Raw genomic sequence first — 12509 nt, forward strand, 5'->3', positions numbered from 1 at the left:
ACGTTGCTCCACACCGCTGTAATATGTCCTTCCCCCTTCATTGAGCCCCCTGGTCCTGTCAGTCAAAGAAGGGGGGTTGGAGGGACGGCATATTACAGCAGCGTGGGGTGTAGCAGTTTGGAGCAACATAACCGCCCTCAGTGCTCCAAACTGCTAAGTGGCATATTCTGATAGAAATGAATAGCTCAGCATTGAAGCCATGAATTTTCATGGGAAAACGGCGTTACATTCAGGTGAGCCTGAGCTATCTGTGTTGCTGGTGGCGCCTCCTTTAAACCAAAGATCATTTCATAGATGGCTAACCCTTAATCCCAGTGCCAATGCAGCTGATACCTCTGCCAGTGTGAACAGGAACATATGATACTAGATATACTTATTAAGGCTAAGGCCTCACATAGCCCGCTGCTGCAAAAAAGCTCTGCAGGAAAAACCAAGGCAGCGAAGGCTTTCCGTTGTTTCCGCATCGCTTTTCACATAAAGTCCACGGAGTTCTCTACGGACCTTCTGCTTCCGCCGATGTTTCCGTGGGTATAATTGACATGCTGCGATTTCCAACACCGCAACGGTTTTGGAAATTGCAGCGTTTCCGCTGTGCGTATTTTTCTGCTATGTGTGCCTGGGTGTCACTTTGCAGGAACTGTAAAACATGGTCCTCCAGTACCAACTCGACACTGGGCAAGGATGTCTAGGTCCCATTACCTTGGCATGGTGCAGATCTACTCCATACATTGACAGCTTCTTGGCATTTTCTAGAAAATGAATTTCAGCCTCAGCTGGGGTCATTCCTCTGGTTAAAAATACACAAAAAGATAAAAACAATATAAATGTAAAGGTAGAATGATTGACATACAGCATGTAATACAGCCTGAAGCCAAGCTATGCATATACACCTATCATATGGGTAACTTTATAGGATAAACTCGTTTTTCCATGCAGATAATCACATCCTTCTGAATCCTTAGCAGTGACATGGGCAGACAATGGGACATAGTGTTCCCCTATCACATGATACAACATCTGCAGGGCCAAGCTACTGAACTTCCAAGTTCGCCGCAAGAGAATGTTCATTGTTTGTGAAGGAGCCTCAATCCCCATCTCACCTTGCAGGGCACCACTAAGCATTGACCGTCTCTCCTCTCTCATGCATTGGGCCGTGGCGGTCATTTTTGCTCCCACTTTGATGACAGAGTGAAAGTACTAGATGTGCATATCAATAAGAGCTGAAAATATGGGTGACACATGCAGATCTCCTAAAGACTGGACATCTGTGCAAAATATGCAAGATCTGCATAGATCAGCCACAGGCATTGGCTAGTATTGATATATATACAGATCTGTAGACATTTCAGCTGCTTAGCTGAAAACAGGGTAAAATAATAATAATAATAATAATAATAATAATAATAATGGGGATATATAATGATTATAATGAGAAATTGCCACGGGGAACACACAGTCTGGTTACATTCCTGTGACGTCGGGGCGCTTTAGGATATACCTATACCAGCAGACTATGGTTTTCTAGGGACCCAATCGGGGCTGACTTCATCCTGGGAGGTCTTATATACTATACAGCATACTTATATTTCTATTCCATCTGTATACCTCAGTGATGTGCATAGAAAGCACCATAAACTGAATATTGTGAATAATAGATGCCTTACATAGACATCTATTGCAGGAGATTTACTGAGCCCTTTACCCCGCTGTAGACTAAGTGCTGCACTGGTTTCCCAAGACGGCTGACTAGTGATGACTGAGCTCCTGCTTTAAGGATCAGACCATAGTACTTAAGTGGTTTATAGAGGGATAGGGTCCTATGCACTTGGCAAATGCCAAATGAGTGCCCTATGGTATAAGAATGAGTAGCATACTGCTTTTTCCTTATGCAGTCATAGGGAGCCTGCACACGGAGTATATGCTCCGCTCATTCTGAACGTAAAACTCGTTCAGAATGAGCATGTAAAAAACAGCTCCCATTGACCTGAATGGGTGCCGGCATACACGCGTATCACATTGAAAGCAATAGGGAAAAAAGCCTCCCATTGATTTCAATGGGGAGCGCGCGTATGCCGGCACCCATTCATGTCAATGGGAGCTGGTTTTCACCTGCTTATTCTGAACAAGTTTTACGTTCAGAATGAGCAGAGCGTATACTCCGTGTGAAGGCTCCCATACAGTAAAAAAAAAAAAAAAGTACCATGTGGTATATATCTTTGAAAATGGAAGTCAATGATCAGCTTATCCCTATACAGTCAGATATGTCACAGCTAGTATAATAGCAACCAGCACAATTGTGATTGCAGCTCTAGAATATTACATCTACTAACAATACAACAGATTATAACTCTATATAAACTGGTGCCCAAACGTGAATATAGCCTTCAAAAAGAATCTGTCAACATGAAAATGTTTAATATCTTCAGCAGAATAACCTGAATATATTGGAAAAAAAATAATTGGGGAAAAGAGTCTACATATCTTACATAGGAGTCCAGTGGGTGGTCACACTCAGTAAGTGACAGCCTTCCCTATATAAAGGGAGGTTCACACAGGGTCTTTTGGTCCGGAACCTGAGGCATAGGCCGCCTCAGGTTCCGGACCAAAAAACGGTTAGCCGCGACTGGATGCCACTGCACTGCACCAGCATCCAGTTGCTCACTCCGTTACAGATTAGGCCCAAATGAATGGGCCTAGTTGGGAGGAGGGAGTGTCTTCAGGCCGAATTGCGAGGTGAATCCTCCTGAATGAATGAGCACCTCGCTTCTTTTTCCGGGAGCCGGAACAAACGGCTCCCGAAAAAGACCTGACTGGCTCCCATTGATTTCAATGAGAGCCGTCTTTTTGGTCAGGATTTTGAGGCGATTACATCCTAAACACCCCGTGTGAACTTACCTTCAGCATGCATACAGAGATAGCTGTCAATCACTGAGCAGGCCCGCCCACTGAACAATTAAGGCCAAGTTGACACCTGCTCTCGGATTCCGTTCCCCATTCCACTTGATAAATACAGAGATTATATGTCCTGCAAGCAAGACTCTTCTCTGTGCATTTTTCCAGGTGGAAACCAGGTGGACCCTATTATAGTCTATGGAGTGTGCGGGTTTCCATGAGTACCCACTTTTTAAGCAGACTGGGTTTCTGGTTTGGGTCCCCAATCGGGCTCGAAGAGCAGAAACCCCAATGCAAGTGTGAACCTAGCATAAGCCCAAATTGAACAGAGACTTAAAACATTATATGTCAGATCAGATTCCATGTTCTATGTGACAGGTCCCCTTAGTTAATCCCTTTGTCACCACCTGTACCCACGTCTGGGTGCCGTTACCTGTACGTCTTGTGCAGCTCCATCACTCTTTCCTCCAGCTCTCTTGTCTGATTAGGGGAGAAACGAAGTTCACTCACGTAATTTCCTTGATGTTCTTCAGGGTCATAGTCACCAAGCTCAGCTTGTACGGTATAAGACCCCAATAGGGCATGAGTGACAAAGGAACACGGTAGACGCCCACTGATGATGTCAGCGCGTAATTGTAGACACAGATAGTACCTGCCGCAAGAAATTGTAAAAAAAAAAAGTAGAATATTGTGCTTAATTTAGATGCAGAATTTGCGAAAGTCATAAAGATTTATCGTAGATGTAAATCCAACAACTAGTCAAGCATAAAACCTGCAAACCTACATCTGTACACACATACAAGGGTCTTTTGCTAGAAAAATTGCTCCATTTGCAGTAATTGTCACTTACATGGCAGTAAACAGGAAATGAATGAGCTATAATTGTAGCCATAATCCCTCATAATTACTAACCAATGGATCCATCGCACATCGTACTGTGACCAAACATACGTCAACTATCCCTGCTCATTGCTGGCCAGAATGGCTGAAATATCAAAAAGTCCTTGACCACCGTAATACTGACTAGGTGCTGTGGTTTATAGAGATTTTTGATGGCGCCGTGACAAAGAATGTTATATTTTATATGCTAAGCAAACAATTCAGTAATAAGAGTTTATTCTCTGAACACATCAGTTAAACAAATAAAAGAAGCAATAAAGTATACAACGTAAGGCAAGGCTTTATAATAGAATAAACTAAGAAAATATAGAATTATGTCTTAGTAAGTGGAGGAAAATATTGTTGTAGTATTATATAGCTATATCCTACTAACATTATGAATGTGAAAGTTTGGATGTTTGTGTGTTTGTTACTCTTTCACGCAAAAACGGCTGAACGGATTCGGATGAAATTCGGCACATAGATAGTATGTAACCTTGATTAACACATAGGCTACTTTTTATCCCTGGAAATGACATGGCTTCAGGACTGTTATGAATTTATGTTCACATACTATATTACACTGCTCTTGCTGCCAGAAAATTCTAAAACAATGAGAGCTATGAAGGTAGCCAGAAGTCACAGAGTTCTCCTCAAGCGGAGCTCAGGAGGATTGAGCAAGCAGTTCTTAGAGCAGACAAAATGCTGTGGCAGGTGGATCATCGACGCCAACAACATGCTCATTATATGGCGCCTCAGCGAGCTGCTGAGATGCCAGAACAATCACGGGCACAGCACGAGGAACGAGTTCAGCGGCAGGACAGCTTGACAGCTGCCAAAACGCCGGAGCAGGTCGAATCATCGACGCCAACAACACGCTCATTATATGGCATCCAAGCGAGCTACTGAGATGCCTGAACAATCAAAGGCACGGCGCGAGAAATGAGTTCAGCAGCAGGACAGCTAGAGAACTGCTGAAAAGCCAGAGCAGGTGAACCATCGACGGCAGCAATTTGCCTAATATAGGTGGCTCATCGACGCCAACAACATGCAGACGAAGTCGCGGGCAGAGGCTAGTACCGTGTAATATATCATATTGTACAATGACTCTATATTGAAACAGTGTACCATAGTATACCATAATACATTGCTAATCTTATGTTTGTCGGGGTGTCGGACCTTTATTCGAAGTCTAATATTGGGGTGGGAATTGGTAAGATAAATGGCACCAGAGGTATCTGACAGCTTAACCTCCAGACTTCATAAACTAAAATGTACCTTTGGCCAAGAAGGTCATTGACTATAATGAATCAGTAATTTAACACTTAGTGCACTGGCTGAGGATAAAGCAAGTTACAAAAAAAGAGGTATTCTAAAACCCATGGGCACACACCAAGTGCACTTGTTAGACCCAGCTAATAACATTACTCTGACTAGTTTTAGTCTTCACTCCTTCCCTATATAAGACACGGTAAGAATCATCCTGACCCCACCCACTCACTGTGATGGACAACCTTCTGCGTACACAGTGATACAGGGAGAGCTGCCAATCATCCTCCAAAGGTGGAGTATTCAGGACTTTCACTGTCTCTCCTAGATGTCCTGTCAGGATAGTCTCTGCTTTTTATTCAGAAATCATGTATATCACAGAGCTCAGCTTCTCTCTTCTATCATATAACCCTATATCTCACAGAGCTCAGCTTCTCTCCTCTATTATATAACCCTATATATCACAGAGCTCAGCTTCTCTCCTCTATTATATAACCCTATATGTCACAGAGCTCAGCTTCTCTCCTCTATCATATAACCCTATATATCACAGAGCTCAGCTTCTCTCCTCTATTATATAACCCTATATATAACAGAGCTCAGCTTCTCTCCTCTATCATATAACCCTATATATCACAGAGCTCAGCTTCTCTCCTCTATCATATAACCCTATATATCACAGAGCTCAGCTTCTCTCCTCTATCATATAACCCTATATATCACACAGCTCAGCTTCTCTCCGCTATCATATACGCGCACACTTTTTCCCTATTCTTAGGGCTAGTTCACACGGGGCCTAGTCCGGAGGGTGGTTTTGCGAGACGGACGCCGGGGATGAATCAGCCGCGGAATCTGCCTGAAGAAAGTGCAGCTCGCTTCTTTTTTCTGAGAGTGGGAACAAGCCGCTAGCGGAAAAAAAAACATTAGCGGTTTACATAGACCTCTATTGTGAGGGGGTGGATTTTAAGGTGGATTCCACGCCAAAATCCGCCCCCCTCTTGCCCCGTGTGAACTAGCCCTTAGGATAACCTCAAGGCTGTGTGTAGAAGGCTCCTTTCTGTTCCAGCATGACTGCGCCCCAGTGCACAAAGCAAGGTCCATAAAGATATGGCTGGGTGAGTTTGATGCGGAAGAACCATGACCGGCAGTACAGTCCTGGCTTCAACCCCAGTGAACACCTTTGGGATAAATTAGAAAGAAGATTGTGAGCCATGCCCTCTCATCCAATATCAGTGCCCAACCTCACAAATGCCCTTCGTGAAGAATAGCCAAAAATTCCCCCCGAATAACCCAAAATCTTAGAAGCCTCCTCAAAACATTGGAAGCTATTTTACCCACAATGTGAGAGTGACTCCATATTAATACCTATGTAGGTGTATAATGTGTAGTTGTCCCAATACTTTTCTCTATGTAGAATATATAGACAGACACGCCGTGCTCTCTGTGCACTCAGTAGAGATTTGCTATTATGTTTTCCTACCAATTTGAGATAAAACTAGTTTTTTTTTTCCCTTTGACAGGCGTAGACAGGCATTTTGCATTATAGAATATAATCACATAACCTAGGAGCACCGTGACATGCCCAGCTAGTGACAAAGTAAATGCAGCTCACAGAAATGGATGTGTCAGAGCACAAAAGCGAGGGATGGTGTGTGAGGTCATCCGTGTCTCCTAGTAACGGTTATACACGCTGTCAAATACACAATCCGAGCGCATTTTACTTCTTATTTAACCAAATTCTATGTTCCTATCATTAAAATCCAGTATATAGTAAAGCCTCAATTATAAGCTTCAATGCTGACTGATGCTGCACAGGCTTTATATACAGCTACATCTGTACAGTCCGTGCTCGTAAGGAGGTAAACAGGCTATACGTCAATATGGTCATCGCACATCTATATATGGACAGTACCTCCTAATATGCTATACTATCCCTGTAGTATTATTATGGGTGCTTGTCTGTTTTGCAAACAAGAGTTCAAGAGTAAATCCCTGTTTCTTTGAGCACTTACTTGATGCTGTCAATTGTTATAGCACTGAATATGTAAACGGCACTTTGCCAGGTTATGGTCTATCGCTTCAAGGCTGTGAGACACTACAGGTGTTTAGTGTAGTCAATAAAAGAGGAATCCCTGGTGTTGCTAAGCAACCCCCCTTTCGATCGGGTACGCTATTTAACGGCAAAATAGAACTCATGAATCTAAATGAGGGATTGGCGGACGTACATCATCTCAGAATCGCTCTTCTGTGATTTGTAGGTCATTGATTGTCAACCAGTTTATCCAACGTACACAGCATTGAAGGAGCTCTACAGCCTCGTGACAGTCTATAATGTCTCTCATCATCAGTATATCTATTAGACCGGACATGATGAAATATTCAGCAAGACTTTGTTCACGTCTGCGCAGGGGGCATCATCAAAAATGCCAGCTAGAATAGCGCAGCATGCAATAAGAGGGACACCATGACAAAAACCTGATGGACCCCATTATAATAAATGGAGCCTGTGGGTATCATTGGTGTCTATCTTGTGAAAAATCCAAAACTGCCACATTTCTGTTATTCTAGGTCTGTGATGGAGAAGAAGAATAGAATATATCATGATGAATTGTCCATCAGCAGAAGCTTGTTCACACAGAACATTAGCAATCCTGTTACACTACAAGGACACTATAAGGGTAAGTTCACACATGAGTTTTTTTGGACTAGAATTTGACGTGGAGGCCGCCTCAGATTCCGGTCCAAAAAATGGCTAGCCGCAACTGGATGCCAGTACAGTGCACCGACTTTCAGTTGCGGCATTTCGCTCCGATTTAGGCCCAAATGAATGGGCCTAGTCGGGAGGAAGGTGTCGCGAGGTGGACGTCCGTGGCTGAATCAGTCTGACGAAAGGGCAGGTCGCTTCTTTTTTGGTTTGTTCCCGCATTTCTGGAAATGACTGGTTCCCATTGATTTCAATGGGAGGCGGTTTTTTGAGCCGGAATCTGACGCGGATTCCACGTCAAAATCTGGCCAAAAAAAACCCCGTGTGAACCCGGCCCAATGGTCCATTCACACGGAGTAACGTGCCGCATGATCTGGCACGTATACGGCGTGTGAGATTTTGAGCACCGTAAAAGCTCCCATTGATTTCAATGGGAGCCTGGATCGTATACGCCGCGTTATTTTGCGGCCGCAAGGCTGTAAACAGACGATAAGAGGCAAATGTCAAAGTGGACTCCATTGAGTCAGTGGGTACCGTTTCAGTCCATACAGGTTTGCTAAAGGGAACCTTTCATGTTATACATGCCCTATCTCTGTGCAGCATGCTATAAAGCAGGAGCTGATCATAATGATATATGAAATTTTGGGGAAAAGATTAATTTTAGCTTAAAAATTTATTTATTTAAAAAGGACCTTTCATGTCCTCTCATAACGGCTAGAAAGCCAGTATGCGCCTCAATGCCAAACATCGATGACATTAGGAACACGCCCTTGTGAGCAGAAGTCTATGGAAGAATACTGTCAGGGAGACGTTCCTCACAGTCCCACAATGACACTAGACTGTAAAGACACGACCTTCTGACAGTGGAATGATATCAGTGCCGAAACTAACATCACCAATATCTCTGGCACCGGAACGCATACCGGCACAGAATTCAACACACTGTTCTCTATAAGGAGAATGTGTCACCAGAAAAGGAAAAAAAAACAAAAAAAAAAAAACAACATGTCCCAAAAATAGACATAGCCCTCAATGAGTCAGGCTCAGTCTGTTGCTGACTATGCTGTAAAACATATTAGTAAACATTGTTGACAGTGCAGAAAAGAAGCTCAGTCAAGATGGCCGCCCCCATAATCATGTACAAGAAATAGAATAAAAAATCTACAATCAGAAAATTAAAACAGATCCGAAAAAGTGATAGATTTCACTATCTGGTTTAATGGTGATCCAGTCCCATTACATTCCTTCTTAGTCTAGGCTAGGAGTCCTATGATAGGTCCACCCACTGTTCTCTGAGGGTCCATTCACACGGAGGAATTTGGTGTGGAATTTCAGCGCTGAAAAAAATCCTTCCATTGACTTCAATGGGTTCATTTTTCTGCTGGACCCTTAGGCCCAGAGTAAGTAGGAATGTAAATGGATGATTTACAAGTTATACTGAATCATTTCCCAAACACCTATGTATGTACATAGAGCCCAGCTTATCTATTCCTTTACGGCCTTCTCCTCAATAACTCCACCTGTGTCAGCACTGCTAAATGCCTCACACCTTGTGATGTCTTCTGTGAGCTGAGCCGGGTCTGGAGGATAAAACTTCACTGTGAAACCAAATGTCCAGGGACCACCTGAAGAGACAGGTAGGACTGGTTAGATGAGCAGACAAACATGGCGGATGGGATGAGAACCATGAGTAGAGAGAGGTATACAGATGGAAGAAACTTGGAGCAAAGAATAAGATAGATTGAGAAAGGTGAGATAGTTGTCCAATAGAGAGAGAGAGAGAGAAGACAGGGGTAAGTGTGAGATTATCACTCACTTCTGATCTGTTTTTTTATTTCCTTGGAGGGATCCAGCCAATTCTGTAAAACCAAAGTGGTAATGTTACTAAGATAAGATAAGATAATCCTTTAATAGTCCCACATTGGGGAAATTTCAGAAGAATTGGGGAAATTTACTATAGAAGAATCTCACAGCAGTTTTATGTGACAAACCAAGAAATCACTGCCAAAATTATCATGACATGCACTGGTACTGTATGCACAAAATATTATAATGTTACTAGTTGCACCATCTTTATAACATCCCGACAAAATTAAAGGGGTACATTGATATAGACTTTTTTGGTACAAGAGTCCTCCAACATAGAGTTCAGAGTGTGTCCTACAGTAAGTGTTCAATTCCACTGCAGTACAGGTTTAAGGGAGTCTGACCTCTCAAAACTGCTCACCGCAATATACAGACAGTATATACAGCAATATAAGAATAGCCCAGGGGTGTAAAAATAACCATGGGCACATGGAAGATCTTCTAATTGGGCTCTACTTTATTGTGACCACCTAAGCACCAAGCTCAAAACTTTAAATGTGTACAATTATTTTAGTATTGTTTACACAAAGGGATATTGAACATAGTGATGTCACTATAGAGATAATACACACAAAGTTACACAACAGGGATAATAAATATGGTGATGTCACAGTATAGGGATAATACATATGGTGATGTCACAGTACAGGGATAATACACACAGTGATGTCACAGTACAGGGATAATACACACAGTGATGTCACAGTACAGGGATAATACACACGGTGATGTCACAGTACAGGGATAATACACACAGTGATGTCACAGTACAGAGATAATACACACAGTGATGTCACAGTACAGGGATAATACACACAGTGATGTCACAGTACAGGGATAATACACACGGTGATGTCACAGTACAGGGATAATACACACAGTGATGTCACAGTACAGGGATAATACACACAGTGATGTCACAGTACAGGGATAATACACACAGTGATGTTACAGTACAGAGATAATACACACAGTGATGTCACAGTACAGGGATAATACACACAGTGATGTCTTAGTAAAGGGATAATAAATACGGTGATGTCACAGTACAGAGATAATACACACAGTGATGTCACAGTACAGGGATAATACACACAGTGATGTCACAGTACAGGGATAATATACACAGTGATGTCACAGTACAGGGATAATACACACAGTGATGTCACAGTACAGGGATAATACACACAGTGATGTCACAGTACAGGGATAATACACACAGTGATGTCTTAGTAAAGGGATAATAAATACGGTGATGTCACAGTACAGGGATAATACACACAGTGATGTCACAGTACAGGGATAATACACACAGTGATGTCACAGTACAGGGATAATACACACAGTGATGTCACAGTACAGGGATAATACACACAGTGATGTCACAGTACAGGGATAATATACACAGTGATGTCACAGTACAGGGATAATACACACAGTGATGTCACAGTACAGGGATAATACACACAGTGATGTCACAGTATAGGGATAATACACACAGTGATGTCACAGTACAGGGATAATACACACAGTGATGTCACAGTACAGGGATAATACACACAGTGATGTCACAGTACAGGGATAATACACACAGTGATGTCACAGTACAGGGATAATACACACAGTGATGTCACAGTACAGGGATAATACATACAGTGATGTCACAGTACAGGGATAATACACACAGTGTTGTCACAGTACAGGGATAATACATACAGTGAAGTCACAGTACAGGGATAATACACACAGTGTTGTCACAGTACAGGGATAATACATACAGTGATGTCACAGTACAGGGATAATACACACAGTGTTGTCACAGTACAGGGATAATACACACAGTGATGTCATAGTACAGGGATAATACACACAGTGATGTCACAGTACAGGGATAATACACACAGTGATGTCTTAGTAAAGGGATAATAAATACGGTGATGTCACAATACAGGGATAATTTTCACAGCAATGTTAGAGTAGAGAAATAATATACACAATGATGTCAAAGTACAGGGATAATGCCCCCTATGACATCATAGTACAGGTATAATAAACACTCAAATAAATTACTGTGTATACTGTGACATTACAGCAGATACAGAAAGTAATTATAATGATGTCACAAGCAGATATTCTGATGTCCCACTTTCTGGGCACTTACAGCTGTGATGATGGGACATTACATTGTGTCTTTCTTGGTCATGGCCATGCACATCACGTATGCCTACATTGCATTTCATGTCCTCTATATAGTACATGCAGCAGTTGTGATAAGTCAGACCTACTGACAGACTCTGAAGCATTACACCGTTTCCATTTAAATCGAAGAAGCATTATGTAATACAGGAACATGTCGCATCCTCCAGAGCAAGTGGTGCTCTTGTAGATGAGGGCCCCGAAGGGAAGACTCCCTCTCTATTAATTCACAAATTGAAAGCAGACTTTCTAAGCTGACCAACCCCTTTAAGAAAATGAAACGGTGAACAGGAAATGAGCTGTTATCACGGACATTGACGACTAATTACCAGCTAAATATATGAGGTCACCGGTCAACCCAGGAGATAATGATAATGTAGCATGGCCAGATGGTTAAGTGCATCCTGTCATTCGGCAAGTATGCCATTTGTGGAAATGGTTGTAACAAGTCACAAGAGAGCAATATATTGATCGCAACGGCAAGACCTCTACTCTCAAAGTATTAAGGTAATTTTGTTACAAGCTTCAGGACATGTATACCGCTTTGACTGTGCATCTTTTTAGAAGCAACTGTAAATACGTTCCTAAATTGTGGACAGAATAGGGACCTATACATCATAAACTTAAAGGGGTTGTCCAGGAAACACAGTTTTATTCCTGGAGGACAGGGAAGGTAAAAAATAAAGAAAAAAAACATACTTAG

At 42.3% G+C, this 12509-nt stretch overlaps 1 protein-coding gene across 6 annotated transcripts in view; it reads right to left on the reverse strand.

Annotated features, from left to right (window-relative positions):
* The window catches only part of EPB41L1 (erythrocyte membrane protein band 4.1 like 1), a 111417-nt gene that overhangs the window by 43122 nt on the left and 55786 nt on the right, over positions 1-12509 (reverse strand). For all 6 annotated transcript variants that reach the window (XM_075277533.1, XM_075277531.1, XM_075277532.1 and 3 more), the window contains exons 6-9: positions 9561-9603; positions 9294-9369; positions 3326-3544; positions 700-787 (exon numbers count right to left, since the gene is read on the reverse strand). In XM_075277533.1, coding sequence (XP_075133634.1) covers positions 700-787; positions 3326-3544; positions 9294-9369; positions 9561-9603 — 426 coding nt within the window. The remainder of the gene's footprint in view (positions 1-699; positions 788-3325; positions 3545-9293; positions 9370-9560; positions 9604-12509) is intronic.

The sequence above is a fragment of the Leptodactylus fuscus genome, chromosome 6 (assembly GCF_031893055.1).
Source record: "Leptodactylus fuscus isolate aLepFus1 chromosome 6, aLepFus1.hap2, whole genome shotgun sequence".
NCBI classification, from domain to species: Eukaryota; Metazoa; Chordata; class Amphibia; order Anura; family Leptodactylidae; genus Leptodactylus; species Leptodactylus fuscus.